The sequence below is a fragment of the Pecten maximus genome, chromosome 18, assembly GCF_902652985.1.
Source record: "Pecten maximus chromosome 18, xPecMax1.1, whole genome shotgun sequence".
Classification (NCBI taxonomy): Eukaryota; Metazoa; Mollusca; class Bivalvia; order Pectinida; family Pectinidae; genus Pecten; species Pecten maximus.
The window spans coordinates 16,066,890-16,089,177 of record NC_047032.1 but is presented as its reverse complement, the minus strand read 5'-3'; the positions used below and the strand labels follow the sequence as shown (position 1 = coordinate 16,089,177).

Here is a 22,288-nt window from a genome sequence, read left to right as displayed (position 1 = left end):
CAACAATACCAACAACACCTACAGCAACAACAACAGCAACAGCGGCTACAGGAACACAAACAATAACAGTAACAAGAAGAACAGCAGCAATGACAAAGACTGATATTACATAAGCTTGTGACTTAAATGTGTATTTTTGTATCAAATATGACAGATTTATGAATTTTCATACATCTGTCTATCATATAACTTACTTTCTGTAGCTTCAAGTTTTTTATCTGTTTCCAAGGACCCCAAAAGCAGCAACAACTGGTTTGATTCCTTTTCCAGGAGATGGTGGTGTGCTTGGGCAGTCTGTAAAAAGAAATATTTAGATTTCCTTGTTATAAGTCATATACAGGGTAATGGATGAGTATGTACAAAATAATAATGTGTTATTACAAATATTCTTTAAAATACAAACATCACAGACTTGATGTTGATTGATCCTTTAGAAGTCAACATAATTGCATAATTAAAAGTGTGAGAAACGAATTGTACTTAGGCTCTAAACAGAGGCTTAAACATATTGTACTGGTAATATATATGAAACCATTCACGGATGCATTGATGGCATAGTGATAGTTGCAAAGCATTTTCTAAATGGTAAAAATACAAAATTTCTTTCATAGCACCAAATTTTTATCTTTATATTTGAAAATGGATATTTATGAAAAAGATAAGCCAGAGATATTCATGAAAAGTGACTATTCTTTTCTAAATCTTTAAATTAAAGCAAATTTGTGACTAAAGCAGAGAAACACATAAAATATGGATAAGATGTTTATCGTTTAATTCATCAAAAGAAATAAAAACAAGATGTATCGACGATGTTTTCCAAAAAGTGAATAGAGAAAATTTGGAACAAAATGGCACCATTAAGTGATTTGAAGAAATGTACCTTAAGCGAGTCTTTGAGCGATCCAAGGGAGACAACTTCTCCCTCTGGCTGGTCCTCCCCCTGGTGTATATAGTGAGTGCTATAGTTGATGTGCTCCTTAAGTGCATTCAACCATTTCTACAAGAAAAACAGATTGATGGAGGGTGATGGACAAATGGACAAAACTTAAAAATTACTTCACAGTACAAATGTATTTTTTCAGAGTAATAGTAAATTTAAAAAATTTAATTTTCCTAGCAGTGAACAGACTTTAGTATACTGTACATCACAATTTGTGTATACCAAAGTCTATGCACATATATAATGACCACCCTGAAGAACATCATGAGCAAAAATTTACACCATTAAGACGGAATGCATGAATTCAGAATTGCAGTAATGCTACAGATCAGTAGGTATAGCTTTCAAACAAACTGGGTTAAAAATCCTATGTCTAGTTAACATACAAGTGACAAATGTTATCAAATCAAATGATATATATTTATGAGACCTTTAACAGATATAAATGCTATTATACAAATATAGCATTTTAATGAGGTTGATACATGGTTATATCAACCAAAGAAAAAATATTAACCTCAGACGTTTTTCTTGATTTTGTGAAAAAACTTTACATCAGGCGATATAGACTTATACTGCTTCCAAATCGTCGTCACTATAATGGGAGGGTGGTGGTCTATCACCGCTTTACCTTGGCGTATTAACTCCGTGGTCATGGAATTAAAAACATGATTGGATTTTTTGAAATCATCCCCCTTGCTATGTTTATATCATCACGCTCTTTCTCCAAGTCTCTTTGGATGCTGCTTATATAGGCCAACAATGTTGATTTCTTGCAAAGTTGCCCTTTCCTGTCACGCATCTCAAGAAAAAAACTGACAGTGCGTCATCCAATTCTGCAGGAGAATATGCCTCGAAGTTGTCCTGCATGCTCCTGGCTGTAAGGTATTGTCAACAAAGCTTCACAGCTGTATTGGTAGCTCGCTTCGTGTTAAGAGCGTCGGCATTTTCAAGAATATTGTTGATACCGTCTTCAGACAGATTGGGGAAACGGTTGTTGGCTGCCATCTTTGATTGTTTACAATCAGGTCGCTCAAACGCTTGTATCAATAACGTACGTACAAAATGCTAAGCACTCGTGTGATCTAGATGTTTTCTAAAAATAACTGTGCAATTTAGGTGTTTTATAAACTTTTTCTGGAGACAGCGGTCAATATAGCTTTTTACAGGTGGTCGTATGACCTCTTTTCAGCCAATCAGAAGTGGCAAAAAATCAAGAAAAATAATAAATGTTATCATTGTAGTCTCAAAAAAAATGTTGAAAAATCTTTAACCTATATATTGCAGCAGCGGATAGATGGGCGAACGGATGTAAAAAAAAAACAGAAGAGAAAATTCTCCCTAAGGAGAAATTCTCCAAGAACCAACGTCCTGCAGAGTTCAAAAAGATGCTTGTTGTTTCATCGCTTGGTTCCAGGAGGATCCATAGTAGATACAGAGGCCTCTTAAACAATCCAGGTAAATAACAAAATAAAAAGAAGAGTGCCAACTCCTGAATCCAGGTATCTAAATGTTGTATTGAAAAGGAATGCTGGTTGCGGACATGTTTTGGCCTTAGGTAGGCCGTCCTCAGGGCACAGCTTACATAGTACAGTGTTACATGATGTACAGGTAGTGGTAAGTGGAAACAAATGTAAAAAAAAGTATACACTAGACAAAGTCATGATAGGGCATAATAAGAAATCTGTAAAATATAATATTATCAAATTCAAGATCTTCCAAGGAACTCGGCATAATGGTTCAGACTTACAATTCATCTTCAGGGTAGCAATTAAGTGATTATTACTTATCCTAGGACAGGGTGGTGTTAAAAATCTGAGGCCTAAGTGTCTCAGGGATTTGGTCAGGAATGGAATCCTGTCCTTAAATTGGGAAAATTTGTCTACAGAGACATTACCTGTCTGAGTAATGAAGCCTCTTCACCAGACTCTGTACTGAAGCAGTGATTTGCCCCGTCAGAGTAATGAAGCAGAAATTCTGGGTGGTCTGCTAAATCTTTCTCCATACTGACAAGGATCTTGGCCTCATCTAGGTACTTCATCCCTTTCCTTTTAGCACCAGTGCTCGCATCCCCTCTGTCAACACAAAATCAAATTAAACATGAAGTTGAAAATTGTGAACTTTCTGTTAATCACTAAGTGTCAAAGTTGGCAAACTATTTTATGAAAAACTTCAAAAACCATGAGAGAACCTCTGTGCCCCAATAAAAAATTATATCAAACTATTGTTAAGAAAAGTAAAATATTTGATTGTGCATTCGAGGGAAAAATATATAAATATCAACATAAAGATGGTGAATTTACGACTCACATAGACATCTTACTTGACTGAGAGAGCAAGGATAAACTAAAATATAGAATGTGATTAAAAAAAAAAGCAAGCTAGGACAACAATTGACTTTGGTGACCAAGTGACTAAGTGAAAATATATATATTATATACATCAGAGTTTTACTTTAGGGACATTCTTCATTTCTAATAATCCTATTTATATCAAGTATACATTTCTTTAATAAACTGTCTGTCCTTTATTCAACTACTTAAGGGCTATTCCATTAAAATATCTACCCGACCCCAGGACTCCATGATAAATAGCTTCTATCCATGGTTGGATTTCCTTCCTCTTTGTAATTTACTAAATAAATTGTATAGGTGGTGCCCCTTAACAAAACCTGGAGTCCTGGAGAGAGGTAGATGTTTTACTGGGAAAACCCTAAAGCAGTTTACAGAATATTGAAATTATCTCCCTTTAACAAATTTTTATAACAAGAAAACCAAACAGAAATCTGATGAATTTCATTTTTCGTTTTTTTTTTGTGGTTTGTATTACTTGATGTCACTAATATATACTAAGTCTGGTAAACAAATAAATGGCATATGAAAACAAAATACATATTTACACACTACAAAATACATATTTACACACTTTTGTTGTTGTTGTTGTTGTTGTTGCTTTTTTTTATAAATCTAATTAAAATCTTCAAAGTTGTAGACTTTGTAGACTGCCCAGTGGGTCAACTTGTGGTCCTTACCTATTTCTGAAGTAGGACAATACTCCAACTTGTGGTCCTTACCTATTTCTGAAGTAGGACAATACTCCAACTAGTGGTCCTTACCTATTTCTGAAGTAGGACAATACTCCAACTAGTGGTCCTTACCTATTTCTGAAGTAGGACAATACTCCAACTTGTGGTCCTTACCTATTTCTGAAGTAGGACAATACTCCAACTTGTGGTCCTTACCTATTTCTGAAGTAGGACAATACTCCAACTTGTGGTCCTTACCTATTTCTGAAGTAGGACGATACTCCAACTTGTGGTCCTTACCTATTTCTGAAGTAGGACAATACTCCAACTTGTGGTCCTTACCTATTTCTGAAGTAGGACAATACTCCAACTAGTGGTCCTTACCTATTTCTGAAGTAGGACAATACTCCAACTTGTGGTCCTTACCTATTTCTGAAGTAGGACAATACTCCAACTTGTGGTCCTTACCTATTTCTGAAGTAGGACAATATTCCAACTTGTGGTTCTTACCTATTTCTGAAGTAGGACAATACTCCAACTAGTGGTCCTTACCTATTTCTGAAGTAGGACGATACTCCAACTTGTGGTCCTTACCTATTTCTGAAGTAGGACAACACTCCAACTTGTGGTCCTTACCTATTTCTGAAGTAGGACAATACTCCAACTAGTGGTCCTTACCTATTTCTGAAGTAGGACAATACTCCAACTTGTGGTCCTTACCTATTTCTGAAGTAGGACAATACTCCAACTTGTGGTCCTTACCTATTTCTGAAGTAGGACAATACTCCAACTTGTGGTCCTTACCTATTTCTGAAGTAGGACAATACTCCAACTAGTGGTCCTTACCTATTTCTGAAGTAGGACAATACTCCAACTTGTGGTCCTTACCTATTTCTGAAGTAGGACAATACTCCAACTTGTGGTCCTTACCTATTTCTGAAGTAGGACAATACTCCAACTAGTGGTCCTTACCTATTTCTGAAGTAGGACAATATTCCAACTTGTGGTCCTTACCTATTTCTGAAGTAGGACGATACTCCAACTTGTGGTCCTTACCTATTTCTGAAGTAGGACGATACTCCAACTTGTGGTCCTTACCTATTTCTGAAGTAGGATGATACTCCAACTTGTGGTCCTTACCTATTTCTGAAGTAGGACAATACTCCAACTTGTGGTCCTTACCTATTTCTGAAGTAGGACAATACTCCAACTTGTGGTCCTTACCTATTTCTGAAGTAGGACAATATTCCAACTTGTGGTCCTTACCTATTTCTGAAGTAGGACAATACTCCAACTTGTGGTCCTTACCTATTTCTGAAGTAGGACAATACTCCAACTTGTGGTCCTTACCTATTTCTGAAGTAGGACAATACTCCAACTTGTGGTCCTTACCTATTTCTGAAGTAGGACAATACTCCAACTTGTGGTCCTTACCTATTTCTGAAGTAGGACAATACTCCAACTTGTGGTCCTTACCTATTTCTGAAGTAGGACAATACTCCAACTTGTGGTCCTTACCTATTTCTGAAGTAGGACAATACTCCAACTTGTGGTCCTTACCTATTTCTGAAGTAGGACAATACTCCAACTTGTGGTCCTTACCTATTTCTGAAGTAGGACAATACTCCAACTTGTGGTCCTTACCTATTTCTGAAGTAGGACAATACTCCAACTTGTGGTCCTTACCTATTTCTGAAGTAGGACAATATTCCAACTTGTGGTCCTTACCTATTTCTGAAGTAGGACAATATTCCAACTTGTGGTCCTTACCTATTTCTGAAGTAGGACAATACTCCAACTAGTGGTCCTTACCTATTTCTGAAGTAGGACGATACTCCAACTTGTGGTCCTTACCTATTTCTGAAGTAGGACAATACTCCAACTTGTGGTCCTTACCTATTTCTGAAGTAGGACAATACTCCAACTAGTGGTCCTTACCTATTTCTGAAGTAGGACAACACTCCAACTTGCGGTCCTTACCTATTTCTGAAGTAGGACAATATTCCAACTTGTGGTCCTTACCTATTTCTGAAGTAGGACGATACTCCAACTTGTGGTCCTTACCTATTTCTGAAGTAGGACGATACTCCAACTTGTGGTCCTTACCTATTTCTGAAGTAGGACAATACTCCAACTTGTGGTCCTTACCTATTTCTGAAGTAGGACAATATTCCAACTTGTGGTCCTTACCTATTTCTGAAGTAGGACAATACTCCAACTTGTGGTCCTTACCTATTTCTGAAGTAGGACAATACTCCAACTTGTGGTCCTTACCTATTTCTGAAGTAGGACAATACTCCAACTTGTGGTCCTTACCTATTTCTGAAGTAGGACAATACTCCAACTTGTGGTCCTTACCTATTTCTGAAGTAGGACAATACTCCAACTTGTGGTCCTTACCTATTTCTGAAGTAGGACAATACTCCAACTTGTGGTCCTTACCTATTTCTGAAGTAGGACAATACTCCAACTTGTGGTCCTTACCTATTTCTGAAGTAGGACAATACTCCAACTTGTGGTCCTTACCTATTTCTGAAGTAGGACAATATTCCAACTTGTGGTCCTTACCTATTTCTGAAGTAGGACAATACTCCAACTAGTGGTCCTTACCTATTTCTGAAGTAGGACAATACTCCAACTTGTGGTCCTTACCTATTTCTGAAGTAGGACAATACTCCAACTAGTGGTCCTTACCTATTTCTGAAGTAGGACAATACTCCAACTTGTGGTCCTTACCTATTTCTGAAGTAGGACAATACTCCACGCTCTAGTACAACCCATACAGGTTTAAATCCCAGGAACCGTGATTTCTGGTGGAGGTGAAAATAAAATAAACAAACCCGTATTATAAACAGATGCAAGAACAACACACATCAATGATAGGAGTCTTAATCAAAGACGACACAAGATATCTGTTGATGAAATAAATAGAAAAATATTCAAACATACAAACAAGTAGTATCTGTAGCTATCTCAGCCATGCAAGAAATACTAGCTTTCTTCTTGAAGTTGGGATATCCCTGTCTGGGTTGAAGAACAAGAGGCCCAATAAGCCTGTATCGTTCACCTGGCATTAACCCGAGAAATGGGTTTAAAGTGAAATATCTTAATATATAAATTAAGGTAATTCATTTCAATATCAATGCCCAGTATAGGTTGGCAGTCATCTCAACATATCACTGCCTACATGTCATCACTCTAAGCCTTTCAAGTTTTCATAAGAATTTGTTTTCAGAGTGCAGGACGATGGACAACAGACAACGCACCACATCATAAGCTCATATGTCCTTTGGGCAAGTAAGCTAAAACCATTTTTAATACCTATTTACCTCAAATATACCCTGTTTTAAGTGCCTAATATCAACAAATTGTTTATTGATTGACAAACATTCACACCTGTGATCGGCTATAATCATACTACTTTAGGTAGCCGGGGTTCGATTCCCCAATTTAATGTGAAACGTTATGGGGTCACCTGCTTGGGCTACATGGATTATCTGGGTTCTTCAGTTTCCTCCTACAGTATTACGACACCTGGCATGCTTTTAAATTGATGTTACTTTTTTTCGAAATTGTTGTAAAATAAATGAAAGTTTTTAACTTGAATTCTTTGATAATTTTGAATTTCATTACTTTTCAAAAGGCTTGCAAAAATAAATTTGAGAGTTAAATGAATTTTGTTTATTTATAATAATATTATATATGTATAATGAATTATAAATTCTTAAAATTTTGAGAAACATTTTATATCAATAAATATACACAAACTGATCAACCAAGATACTTTTAACTGACACTGGCTCTACTGTGGATTTTTACTATGATTTAAACTGCTTTTCCTTTCAGATAACATTTTGCACACATGGCCCTTACTGTTTGCGAGAAAATAATTAAATTTCCTTTCCATTCAGATAAGCTATTCCGTGTTTCGTACACATGGCTTCAGGCATTTGATACCTTTAGGAGAAGGCCCTCACATCTCTGGGGCTGGAAGCTGAACTCCTTAACTGGACGCACTCCTGTCAGCAGCTGTTTCATCTGATTGGTCCTAGCGAAGTCTATAGCTGTCTGGTCTGGAGAAGAAAAAAGAAAATGCAATAGAATCATTTACATACTCATTAAATACCTGTGGTTGGAGTTCTCATCAATTTCCTGAAGTTTATCAGTGTAAATCACTTATGTTTGGCATGGGATTAATTTTTGCATTAATATGTGAGGAGATCGAGACAATTGCGAAATCAAATTTGTCACGTTTGTTTGCAAACTTCTGTAAGAATCCGCTACGCAGATTCATACAGTTTGCAAACAAAATTTGTTTCATACCAAAATGAAACTAAAAAAAAATGACATCAATGCTTAAATGAATAATTTAAGTGCATGATCCTTGAAATACTGAAATAGCTGGTTTGGTAAAATTTCACATTAAGGCAATTATATACATGTACCTGAGGAAATAATTTTAAAATACTTAATTCAGTGTAATTCCTTTTTTATTGTATAGAAATATCTTCACCAATGTTTTACATACATTTGTACAACAGATGAAAATGTAAAAGGAAGAGACAATATATTATATACAATATAGAATCATTTGTTTGCTTGTTTGTTGGGTTTATAGCCCTGTAAACAGTCAGGATCATTTTGAGGTAGGGTCTCCATGTAGTAGTTGGTGACTACCTCACTGAACAACATATGGAAGGCCTGTCACATGTCATCCAGAGCAGTTTCTTACCCAAGGACACAACCATGACAGTTTCTCAGCTTAGCGGGAAACACAAACAGATATGGGTAGGGAGCATTGAATCACGCACCTCGGATCTTCACCTGAGGTTACATAGCCAGCGCTCTAACCGACCGAAACTACCACTGTCCCTGTATAGAATCAAAGTATCAAATGTGATTCCTACAGATTACATAATAATGTATATGAGGAAAAAGAAAAAAGTTGACAACATGTCTTAGTGCTTTCGTTGCATCTTGACTGAATTAGAATACCAAGATACAATGAAAGTACATACTAAACAAGTGATGTAGACTATTCCTTTGGTTTGTTTTTGTTTAACGTCCTATTAACAGCCAGGGTCATTTAAGGACGTGCCAGGTTTTGGAGGTGGAGGAAAGCCGGAGTAACCGGAGAAAAACCACCAGCCTACAGTCAGTACCTGGCAACTGCCCCACGTAGGTTTCTAACTCGCAACCCAGAGGTGGAGGGCTAGTGATAAAGTGTCGGGACACCTTAACCACTCGGCCACCGCGGCCCCAGACTGTTCCTTTTTCTGCATGCATAAATAGATATACAGTGGAACCTCTATAAACCGAACATGCATGGGACATGACTATTTGTTCGGTTTACAGAGGGTTCGGTTTGGAGAAGTTGATCGAAAAATGACCGGTCAAATTCCGGATATAATTGGTTGGACGATGTTTTATTAGAATGCACCCGATTACAAAACGGCACGTACATACTTAGACAATTTGGACTGTCTGAATAATATGCATATTATGAAAGTTAATCAATGTATATATTGCAGAATATATAAGAAAGGCAAATGACTATAACAATAGTTTTAAACAGTATTTTCACATGTACAACTACACTTTACGATCGGCCTACATTTTGTTACATCCGGTGAAGCCTCGTCATGTGGATGGGGCCAATAGTCCTATACAGAATATTTTACACATCAAATAATATTAAAGGATGTGAAGATGTTTTGTTTCAATATCAATTACAATTGATCAGATGATACTGGTCGTATTTCAGACATCGCTGTTGTCTAAAAAAACATCACGGGCTTCTTCACGAAAACAACCCCTTTTGGGCCTCATTTAAATTAAATGCGAAACTCAGGCTTCTAGCTCTACTTGCATTGAGAAGATAAACGAACCGACGCGCGTCAATGAAGTGTGGCATTGTTTCATAATTGTCGTGTTGATTATACACTAGGCCATCCGTCATAATGCCCCCTTGGGGTATATATTGGATACCTGTACAAATCACCTACGTAGGGCCCGAGACAATAAGGCTTCACACAATACCCGTCACAGTTGTTGTTTCACGGTTGACTGGCCTGACCTCGTGTCATAATCGCTCAGGTAAGGCCGGTTTTCAGAAGTAATTTTTGGTATATTTTAACAGGAACCGGACGCAAAATCGGTCCGGTGTTCGGAATTCAGAGGGATCGGTATTTGGAAGTTTTTTAATACTATAATAAAGAAGGACCAATTCCGTACAATGACAATTCGTTCGGTATTCAGAGGTGTTCGGTTTTTAGAAGGTTCGGTTTTCGGAAGTTGCACTGTATAAGTCTTATTACTTAGCAATGTACAATTTCTTTTCCTTGAAATTTGGTTTTCATTTTAATAGTACTTTACAAAGTTAGATACTAACACTTTTACCTTTACTTTATAAAACATATTTTTATTTACATTCATAGATACAGATCTAAGTAAATGCATACAATGTACATGGATGATGATAATCAAAGTTCTCTCCCTTTGATGTTAGTTAATTATTTTTTCAGGTGGCGGGGTAGGGAGGGGAGTATTTACAACTCAATTAATTTATTTAGAACTTATTTCAATATATACCCAAAACATGACATTAGACCAAATTGCTCCTTGAATTTTCAAGTTTATATACAAGTGTATCACTGTGACAAGAAAGTATACCCGGAGTTTATCATATATCCCATATCACCTCATGCAAATTAATTATTGTACTACACTCAGGTGTATCATACGTTAATAATTAATTTTTCTTTGTTTTCATGGTAAATACTCGAATGTGATTGGTCGAAAAAATTCTTTTCATTCTTCTATGAAAGGAATGCCGAGAATGGCGCGAAAAATGTAACGTCACAATACGACAATTGACATTGCGCATTGATTTGAGAAAAATAATCCCATTTAAAGCCAGTAAAATTGTACATAAAACATGATTTAAATTAGAAAATCATTTTCAAAAATTTATTATAAGCGTTGATGTCATTTTTTTTTAGTTTCATCGGGGTATGAAACAAATTTTGTTTGCAAACTTTTGTAAGAATCCGCTACGCTACGCGGATTCTTACAAAAGTTGGCAAACAAAATTTGTTTCATACACCGATGAAACTAAAAAAAATGACATCAATGCTTAAATATACCACAAAACTACAAGTACCCTTTAAATTCTTTATGGAGGAATCAACACTGTTCTGGAGGAGGAAGATGACCATATCCCTCTGGTCAGCCTGGGCGGCAATATGGAGGGCAGTGTTTCCGTACTGGTCAGTGGTATTGATGTTTGGTGGACGGTCACTGGCCAACTGTAATGAAACATTGAAAAAATAATGATTGAAAATGTTATTACAATATAGATATTCCAGAGCCTGACTTCAGTGTGTCGGCCTGCTAATATATTAATAGCCATCCCTAAAAGGTACCCCACCCACCCCAGGTAGTAACTATACCCGATACTTCATTGACTCCACAATTTAGTGCATTTGTATGTAGCCCATTCTCTTAAGTCTCCTGGCAACAGTTCCATCTTGGGAAGCTACTGACTGTCAGTCAGTCAGTTGTTGCCCCAGATACATAATATGTTATTTTTTTTTGGACTTAAGAGATAGGTAGGGGTTGATCACAACAGACAAAGGTTACCTCGAGGGTTCAATTAGTAGACTGGATACTCCAGTGATTGGGGTTCCTCAGGACATACAAAATACAGATTTTTGTCTCAGATCATGCACTAAAATGATCTGATTATTGACTATGATGTATTATATAATACTGTGATGTCCTCCATGACTGTTAGCACTCTATACGTGTATACAAATGTAAATAGTGCTACATGTTTGGAAGAACTAGAACTGTCGCCAGGATGGCTGACTAATACCCCCGCAATCTGCACAAGTCAATGGTGAATTGGAACTGTTAATTAGAGGCTAACTAAGATAACCCAGTAATATAGTGACCAGTTGCCATAGCAACCATAATTTTGTGAAAAATAAAGTGGCATGCACATCTACACATGGTCCTCTATATTTGTGTTCAGTTTCATTGAAATCGGCCCTTCGGTTTAGGAGGAGCTGTCCGGACAAACTTAAAGTTATGGTTCTTATCAGAAAACCTGTATATAGTGACCAGTTGCCAGATCAACCATAATTTTGAGAAAAATAAAGTGGCATGCACATCTACATATGGTCCTCTATATTTGTGTTCAGTTTCATTGAAATCGGCCCTTCGGTTTAGGAGGAGTTGTCCGGACAAACTTAAAGTTATGGTTCTTATCGGAAAACCTGTTTATAGTGACCAGTTGCCATAGCAACCATAATTTTGAAAGAAAAGAAAGTGGCATGCACATCTACACATGGTCCTCTATATTTGTGTGAAGTTTCATTGAAATTGGCCATTCAGTTTAGGAGGAGTTGTCCGGACAAACTTAAAGTTATGGTTCTTATCGGAAAACCTGTATATAGTGACCAGTTGCCATAGCAAACATAATTTTGAGAAAAATAAAGTGGCATTCACATCTTCACATGATCATTAATATTTGTGTGAAGTTTCCTCGGAATTGGCCCATCGGTTTAGGAGGAGTTGTCCGGACAAAATGCGTCTATGAAAACTACAGTGGTATTAGGGGCCATTTTAGTACCCATAGCTGTGCCTGGATTTTGGAGAAAATATTCCTTATCAAATCTAAAACAGTTATTTTTGAGTATGGAAGCTATCATACTTGGAAAACCAATGTGCAGGGTTCCATACACATGGGTAATTCTACGCATAATTTTAATGGATTTTGTAGAACGTAGAGCTGCCATTTTGGTGCTATCAGCTTATTAACACACAACATTTCTTGCACTGTCCTATTTACTCATTTACAGCTGAGTCAACTTTAAAATAACAGAGTGAAGTATCTTGTTTAAGGATGCAACACGTACTGTCTAAATGACATGCCATTCCATAAACATGTAAATGAGTTTATATGTCACACTGGGAATACCATTATGACGTCATATCATAAAATATGTCATGCTTCTGTACATGATGTCAATATGTTGTCTTGGTAGTGAGAACATGTCTCCACTGTCACAATATTTAAAAGTATTGAAAAGAACATACTACTAAAACTTAGGGGTGAGGTTATAGAGTGCAAGAAGAACATTTCCATTCGAACAGTAAAAATTGTTTAAAATTCAATATAGATCTGTAATATTAGCATGAATTTAATAGAGAATCTGAAGTGCATCATTAAAAATGCAGGTACATATATGATCCCTTTATCATACTCACAAGTGCCTGTACAGTATCGACATCTCCAGATCTAGCTGCAGCCAGAAACTCAGTCTGGCGTCGTAAACTCTCGTGGCTCAGGGCAGCTTACATATTGCAAAGATAAAATTCAAAATTAAAACCAGAAATTTGTCTTTGTGAAAAAATATATGTCTCCTCTTCTCTAGGCAATGATCAATGGTATATCACAACCTTCAAGCTAGTCAAGGTCACAGCCATATCCTATGACAGAGCGCTGAACTTCATTTGTGGTGATACAGGTATACAGCAACTAAGGTATATTCAATGCTGTAAAAGTTATTGCCTGGACGAGAAACTATTCAAAAATTTTGTACTTATACCTAATCTTTTTCCTTGAGGTCATGACCACAGTGACCTAAGGAAGTGCACTGCACATTTCATCAAGATATCATTCAATGTTTTTAACTCATGGTGAGGGAAAAATTCACACTGTTTTGACCTTCAGGTCAAGGTCACAATGATTCAATGATACAGTACATTGCACTTTTTAAAAAGCTAAAGCGTACAGCAACTTCACCAGAAAAGAATTGAACAATGATTGGAGCTTGTTTATATGTTTGCTGGATTTATTGGCCATGAACAGCCAGGGTCATTTTGAGGCAGGGTCTCATTGTAGTAGTTGGTGACTACCACACTGAACAACATACAGGAGACCAGTCGTATGCCATCCAGAGCAATTAGGGTAATTCATAAGCGTCTTGCCCATGCATGGACACAACCACGACAACAACCGGCCCATTTCTCAGCTTCCAAAGAAACACAAACTGACATGGGTAGGGAGAAGTTGAACCATACACCTCAGATCTTCACCTAAAGTTATGTGGCCAGCGCTCTGACTGAGCTCTTTTTCGGTTCCAACATTTTGCAAAGAATAAAATTAATTCCAGAATACATATACATGTATATATATCTCTCTTTTGTTATGAAAAGCACTATTTAACAGCAATAATAATCAATTTAATTCTTTATCATGCAAGAACTACAGTGAAGTTGACAATGACCAACCTTCAAGTAGATCTTTGATTTCCTTCGTTTTTCCGATCATCTCTGGTGTCTGACCCTCGTCATTGATCTTTCCGACATCAGCTTCATATTGCAAAAGTAAAGTCAACGTTTCCTGTAAATATTTATAAATGTTAACTGTAAATATATACAAATATTAACCATCTTATTTGTCAGAAACCTTATCTACTTTATAAGCAGTACACTGTACAGGTGAGAGCAAAACCCTTGGATTTTGATAATGCATAGGTACAGGTCTCTTTAGTATTGTTTAGTGCCATTAAATTAATTAATAAGATATCCTCGGTAGTTCTTGGAAGTAAAAAATTGATTTGATGGAAAATTTCTTAAACTAGTGCACCTGTCCCTCAAAGCACACACCCACCTTTTTCAGTAAAAGACGATAGGTGCAATAATTGAAGCTTATAAGAAGCTACTTACCACACTGATTTCATCAAGACAGGTTTCCCAAAATTCGGAGATTATCTTATTTTTCATTAATACAATCAGAAGATTGAACAGCTACATGAAACTGGGAATCTCTCGACTAAATCAGGAAAGTTGGCAGGTATGGAAATTGAATATTTTTTTAACCAAAGACTTTAGATTATTTTCAATAATAGGTAGTCCTACACAAGGAATTTTCTAAAGCTAGCTAGTGGTAAGGTATATGTTTAAGAGGACAAATTGTCAAGAGGTTATGCGTCCAAGCCTCAGCATTGCCAGGGTACTTACTTTTCCCTGTGCTGTATCAGATTTGGTGCCATTAAAGTTTCAAAACAAAAGCTATGTGATTAAGAGGTTGTGTTAAGAGCTAAGCTAAAGATCCTGAGTTATGGTTGTCTTGGGGACAGGGTAAAATTTGTTAAGGAGAGGTTGGTGTGAAAGTGAAGATCGAGTTTAAATCACCTCATCACCCTACTATTATCAAACAAATGGAAATTTAAAACTTAAGGAGTTATGTAAGCATAACAGGAAGGAGAGGAAAAATAAACAATACTAAGGTACAGTGTATATATATCCTTACTACAGTCACACACTGGGGCTCAAACTGGATAATGTCTAGACCAGCTACAATTCCTTAATTTTTGTAAAGAATTGTCTGGCTTAATTCTTAGACTAGGTTATCTCCCTTCATATTGAATTAGACATATCAAAAAGACCAGAATTACAGACTTAAATTTCATCTACAATTTCAATATTTTAGAGAGTTTGGCCAGCCCAGCTAGTGTAATTACAGTGTTACGTACACCCGGGTACCGTGTATTATCATGTATTTGTGTGCAGATGAGCTGTAAAAGCTTTATGCAATAAAAGAATTTGAATTTGAAGAAAATTATTTTTTTTTAAATCCCACAATAAGACTAAATGGAAATTCTAGCCAGTTTGGGCCTATAAGATATTGTTATACTACCTGGTAGTAATTTCAGTCTTACCATCCTTCCTGTAAACGCTGCCTTGTGTAGGGGAGTGTCCCCATTTGGGTTCACCACGTTTACACCAGCACCATTCTAAAACAAACCAAGATGAAAAGAATTTCTAATGAGAAAAGAAAATGTGGTAAAACAGTAATCAAAACAGGATAACAGAAAATTAATGTTATATATATATATATATAGTCTGAAGAACCTCCGAGATGCAACGAAAGTACTAAAGACGTATTGTTGAGTTTTTATTTTTCTTTATATATATGTACAAGTCTGACAACCATTACGGACCAAATCCAAGATGGTGACGTGCATTTCCGCTTACTGAATAAGTCGGTTAATCAGGTAAAAAGCCCCCACAAATAGGCAACCCAATTAAGCGGAATGCACTGTATATATATAGTTCAAAAAGATAAAGACATTGCGTATCATTTAGATATATAAACAAAAAAAATTCAACATGACAACGATTGCAATTAATAATGCTAGCGCTTTCAGGCTTTCCCAGCCATTTTCAGGCATTTGATTCATTTATTACGCGAAATATTCCACTTAGTGGACATCTTGACACTTATGGAAAAAGATTATTCTGGGTTTATCCTTTCCAAAAAATTTATTTGTCAAGACTACTACATGAAGAAAATTTATTTGTCAATACTACTAAACAAAGAAAATTTATTTGTCAAGACTACTAAACAAAGAAAATTTATTTGTCAAGACTACATAAAGAAAATTTATTTGTCAAGACTACATAAAGAAAATTTATTTGTCAAGACTACATAAAGAAAATTTATTTGTCAAGACTACTACACAAAGAAAATTTATTTGTCAAGACTATTACATAAAGAAAATTTATTTGTCAAGACTACTACATAAAGAAAATTTATTTGTCAAGACTACATAAAGAAAATTTATTTGTCAAGACTACTACACAAAGAAAATTTATTTGTCAAGACTACTACATAAAGAAAATTTATATGTCAAGACTACATAAAGAAAATTTATTTGTCAAGACTACATAAAGAAAATTTATTTGTCAAGACTACTACACAAAGAAAATTTATTTGTCAAGACTACATAAAGAAAATTTATTTGTCAAGACTACTACATAAAGAAAATTTATATGTCAAGACTACATAAAGAAAATTTATATGTCAAGACTACATAAAGAAAATTTATTTGTCAAGACTACTACACAAAGAAAATTTATTTGTCAAGACTACTACATAAAGAAAATTTATTTGTCAAGACTACATAAAGAAAATTTATTTGTCAAGACTACTACACAAAGAAAATTTATTTGTCAAGACTACTACACAAAGAAAATTTATTTGTCAAGACTACTACATAAAGAAAATTTATTTGTCAAGACTACATAAAGAAAATTTATTTGTCAAGACTACTACACAAAGAAAATTTATTTGTCAAGACTACATAAAGAAAAATTTATATGTCAAGACTACATAAAGAAAATTTATTTGTCAAGACTACTACACAAAGAAAATTTATTTGTCAAGACTACTACATAAAGAAAATTTATTTGTCAAGACTACATAAAGAAAATTTATTTGTCAAGACTACATAAAGAAAATTTATATGTCAAGACTACATAAAGAAAATTTATATGTCAAGACTACATAAAGAAAATTTATATGTCAAGACTACATAAAGAAAATTCATATGTCAAGACTACATAAAGAAAATTTATATGTCAAGACTACATAAAGAAAATTTATTTGTCAAGACTACTACACAAAGAAAATTTATTTGTCAAGACTACATAAAGAAAATTTATTTGTCAAGACTACATAAAGAAAATTTATATGTCAAGACTACATAAAGAAAATTTATATGTCAAGACTACATAAAGAAAATTTATTTGTCAAGACTACATAAAGAAAATTTATATGTCAAGACTACATAAAGAAAATTTATTTGTCAAGACTACTAAACAAAGAAAATTTATTTGTCAAGACTACACAAAGAAAATTTATTTGTCAAGATTCCACAAAGAAAATTTATATGTCAAGACTACTACACAAAGAAAATTTATTTGTCAAGACTACACAAAGAAAATTTATTTGTCAAGATTCCACAAAGAAAATTTATTTGTCAAACTTTTTAAACCGACACTTAATGGTTAATGATTTATGTCATTATACCTTGAACTGCAATACTGTTACCTCCCTTGCATTTTTATCCATTATGATGTCATAACACATTATGACATCATCCGGTTACTAAGTAATAAATCAAACACCTGAAGATGGCCGGGAAGGCCTAAAAGTGCTAGCGTTATTAATTGTAATCGTTTGTCATGTTGAATCTTTTTTATATATGGGTCAAAGAAGTAATATAAACGGTAATTATCAGGATAATACTGGATCCTTGCAAAGGTATGTCTGTAGGATACAAATTACTTCAAATGTTAATATATTGGGCACTGGAGTAATTCTAACAGTTTGGACAAAGAAAAATGTCAAACGTTTGAGACAACCCACCCCTTTATGATCAAGACACAGAGAATACAAATAAAATCACATGATATATAAACAGTACTAGAAAAGATACAGAAGAGTAATATTTTTGGTGAATGTTGAAATACTGTTACAACCATGAACCATTTGACTGGCTTGGGCTGAAGGCTTATGTAATATACTGTATATATAGAAATAAAAGAATCAACACCAAGAAAAGTTTTCTTCTTTATCGTTGTGTAGAAGTTGTCAACATGTTTCAATAACTAGGCGGACATCCTCAAGACTTTTCTTGGATGTTAAGAAGCTTTTCATTCTACGCATCATGTTCAACACATGCAAGGATATCTCTACTGAATGCCGTTAGATATCCGTCCTAGAAGATTAACACTATTTGAAACAATTGGAGTGTTGGTTTTTCCAGATATTTATGGTTATTCCTCAAGTTGTATTCATTTACATTCTCTACCACTGGGGTAATTAATCGAGAATTTGACCCTAAATGTACAGTGTATTGCTTACCACCACTTTGATCTCCAAATATTTCCTGCACATTCTTTAGACTTAAGAGCACATGTACAGCGCTTTAGAGTTTAATGTAAGTGTACACAGTGGTGAACGGGTAAATATAGCGTATAATTACCTGTAGTAAGTGAACGGGTAAATATAGCGTATAATTACCTGTAGTAAGTGAACGGGTAAATATGGCGTATAATTACCTGTAGTAAGTGAACGGGCAAATATGGCGTATAATTACCTGTAGTAAGTGAACGGGTAAATATGGCGTATAATTACCTGTAGTAAGTGAACAGGTAAATATGGCGTAAACTTACCCGTAGTAATTGAACGGGCAAATATGGCGTATAATTACCTGTAGTAAGTGAACGGGTAAATATGGCGTATAATTACCTGTAGTAAGTGAACGGGTAAATATGGCGTATAATTACCTGTAGTAAGTGAACGGGTAAATATGGCGTATAATTACCTGTAGTAAGTGAACGGGTAAATATGGCGTATAATTACCTGTAGTAAGTGAACGGGTAAATATGGCGTATGATTACCTGTAGTAAGTGAACGGGTAAATATGGTGTATACTTACCTGTAGTAAAAGTCTCACCACATCAACATGTCCAAAGTAGGTCGCTAAGTGCAACGCTGTCCAACCTCTGTTAGCTTTGCTGTTTCCTTCAAAAACAATTTTTTTTTTTAAATCCAGTTATACAGTTAAATACAGTTTCATTATTTAAGAATCATAGACTTATCATACAGATTTTTTAAAAAATATTGTACAAATTATCCTGAGAGAAGTCCCCCAGCTCCCCTTGTGCAAGCTACCACTTAAAAAAGTGATGAGTCTGCCAAGATGAAAAATGCCCAACTTATTTGCAGATGTATATACAGTATACAGTACTCAGTTTGGTTACTATGTAATGATCGAATCAGCTAGGCCTGGATGAAAAACCTTACCTGTGCAATTCAGATCCAATACAATTTCTCCAGTAATTTGCTGCTGAACCAGTCTTTGAACTACTTCCAGGTCACCATTTCTGGCACTTAGCAATAACATATCCTCTTTTGAAGCAGAATTCTCCTCAACTTCTTCTTTTGAACCATCATTCTCATTCCTTGTTTCTTTAGAATCCTCTCCACCTTGCACTAGGTCTTTAAATAATTCATCACTTTTTCCATCAGTGTCTTCATTGTCAGAATGAAACTTCTCAGCATCTGACTCTGCCATTTTTAAGTCTACAAGTGATAGGGATGTCTATAAATTAGAAAGAATATCAACTCAATAAATCTAATCTAAATACTATGATACCTAATCTAAGACCAGAACAGCTCTTGTTGTACTTAAATCAAAGGAGGGGTGCCAATTTGGACTCTCTAGCTGGTTGCTATCTCCAATAAAAAAAGTGTTGTATATAAATATTTGTACTTTGTGGTTAGGTGGTCATGATATGACATAAAATTAAGGTACACTGTAAGGTCAGAGGCCATTTCAGGTTATGAGGGGGTAAACTGGGTGGGGGGGGGGGGGGGGGTCAATTCCCCTATCCCATTGTTACAGCATCTTCGCTAGCCAAGGCTTCTGATTACGTTACACTCCACGAACCCTTGGGGGGGGGGGGGGGGGGGGGGGGGGGGGGGGGGGGGGGGGGGTCAATTCCCCTATCCCATTGTTACAGCATCTTCGCTAGCCAAGGCTTCTGATTACGTTACACTCCACGAACCCTTGGCGGATATAGTCGTGTTCAAACCGTCGCGCCCTGGAATCCCAGGGCACCCAATCAAATCGCGTTTTACATTCTGGCTTGGTTTCGCAGTAAACAAAAAATGCGGCACCCAGTACAGAGCTACATTGCCGACTATGTCATGGCATTTTACCTTAATACAAAAATCACAATCTTTGGGGGAACATTCGCAGTGTTTGATCAATTCATATAAGTCATTGACCACATATCTCATCGAAATGACACCAAACCTCGACTTGTGTTTGTAAACATCACCGATGAAGTAAATCGGTAACGCTTGTTTTGATTGGTCGAAAATTTCATGCGTGAAGGGTGGTAATTTCGAATCACCGCTAGAGGGCCAGAACTGACGCCTATATCTGCCAAGGGTTCGTGGAGTGTAACGTAATCAGAAGCCTTGGCTAGCGAAGATGTTGTTACAGAAGATCTAGAGGAAAATTGCAAAAGGCCAAACCAGGACTTGAACCTGAGACCTCCAGACTCTAGAGGGGTGCTCTTATCATTTGAGATACCCGCAGGCCACACTGGCTTCAACCCAGTCCTGTTTTGCTTAATATTTGTTAATTCCAAACCCCTTTTTAAAACACTGTAAGGTACCCATCCCCAGAGTTCTAAGTAATATATATAATATATATATATGTACATATTAAGCTGTGTGCACAGTGTTATTTCTAGCAAAAAAATACACTATAGTCTGTTTGATTTGTTTTCTTCACATTGGGAAAACATTATTTATTAGCTATGGAAAACTGAGCCTTAGTTTAAGGCCAAAACAGATAAAAAATATAACTGATAATAATCTTAAAATAAATATACATGCATAAACCCCATGGCCTATCGATCGGTGAGAAGTATAATAGCAGAATTGATATCAAGTTTATTAAATGCATGTGAAAAGAGATTCTGAATCTGTTTTGGTACTGCTTGATTCGTACCATCCCTGTTAAATGGTCCGCCAATTAGATTTAAACATGTATCACTGATTATAAACGTATATTGTACCTGTGCATATGTGTAGTATATATATAATGTATATATATATATCAGCTGTTAAGGTGTCAACCGTCTTGACCTGTGACATGCAAAATATAAAATCAAAACAACATTAAACTGGTTAAATTTAAGGAGGAAACTATCCAAGTGTTTAAAGAAATAAACATACCTGTATTTATAAGAAGTCTTCAACATCTATTCAGTATCCAAGTGTCAGTTTGACAAATCATTTATGACACAACCGGAAAGCTTGAATTGGTCGCCATGATCATAACCCGTGACGGGTAAAAAACTCCTGATTAAAAGATATCCATATGTCGTTACATTGAATACATTCACGGGTACAGTACTCCTTAGAATTGGTTGCCTTGAAGTTTAGGCAAATTCATACTCTGCAATTTTCATTCGCATTGAAAACGTCGAGAAAACTAAGTGAAGTGGATCGTAAACAGCGTTAACGCCTCTTCTGTTATGATATTTCGTTAAGTACAGTACAAAACAGGAAACGGCCAAGGGAGATCACTCATGTTTAATTTCTTACTTTCGTTTTTGATTTTTGGCCAATTTTGAACAGAACGAAATTCTGTTTAAATTGATTACTCAAACATAATTCACAATGACACACACACACATATAAATAAATATATACGATCAAGAACGGTTGCGAAATATTTTAGCGAAACAAGTATAAAATGTAGGTGGAGGCAATCTGGTTAAAATACATTTTTAAGCTTTCGCTATGAAGCGAACGTACAATCGGAACCCCTCGTTATTTTCTTCGAAACTCGCAGACGGAGGCGAGGTGTTCCGATTGGGTTACGTATTGAAGATATGTTTTTAGAAAGAAAAATAACTCGTTGTGCACTTTATGTATGCTG

At 35.7% G+C, this 22,288-nt stretch overlaps 1 protein-coding gene across 1 annotated transcript in view; it reads right to left on the bottom strand.

Annotated features, from left to right (window-relative positions):
* LOC117316456 (oxysterol-binding protein-related protein 1-like) overlaps positions 1 to 21,885 on the bottom strand; it is a 135,643-nt gene extending 113,758 nt beyond the window's left edge. The window contains exons 1-12 of the mRNA XM_033871042.1: positions 21,580 to 21,885; positions 19,633 to 19,911; positions 19,265 to 19,350; positions 15,698 to 15,772; positions 14,265 to 14,376; positions 13,239 to 13,324; positions 11,128 to 11,272; positions 7,923 to 8,038; positions 6,702 to 6,775; positions 2,838 to 3,015; positions 881 to 997; positions 195 to 294 (exon numbers count right to left, since the gene is read on the bottom strand). Of these exons, the coding sequence (XP_033726933.1) occupies positions 195 to 294; positions 881 to 997; positions 2,838 to 3,015; positions 6,702 to 6,775; positions 7,923 to 8,038; positions 11,128 to 11,272; positions 13,239 to 13,324; positions 14,265 to 14,376; positions 15,698 to 15,772; positions 19,265 to 19,350; positions 19,633 to 19,903 (1,360 nt within the window). The 5' untranslated portion in view covers positions 19,904 to 19,911; positions 21,580 to 21,885. The remainder of the gene's footprint in view (positions 1 to 194; positions 295 to 880; positions 998 to 2,837; positions 3,016 to 6,701; positions 6,776 to 7,922; positions 8,039 to 11,127; positions 11,273 to 13,238; positions 13,325 to 14,264; positions 14,377 to 15,697; positions 15,773 to 19,264; positions 19,351 to 19,632; positions 19,912 to 21,579) is intronic.
* Between the last annotated feature and the right edge of the window lie 403 nt (positions 21,886 to 22,288).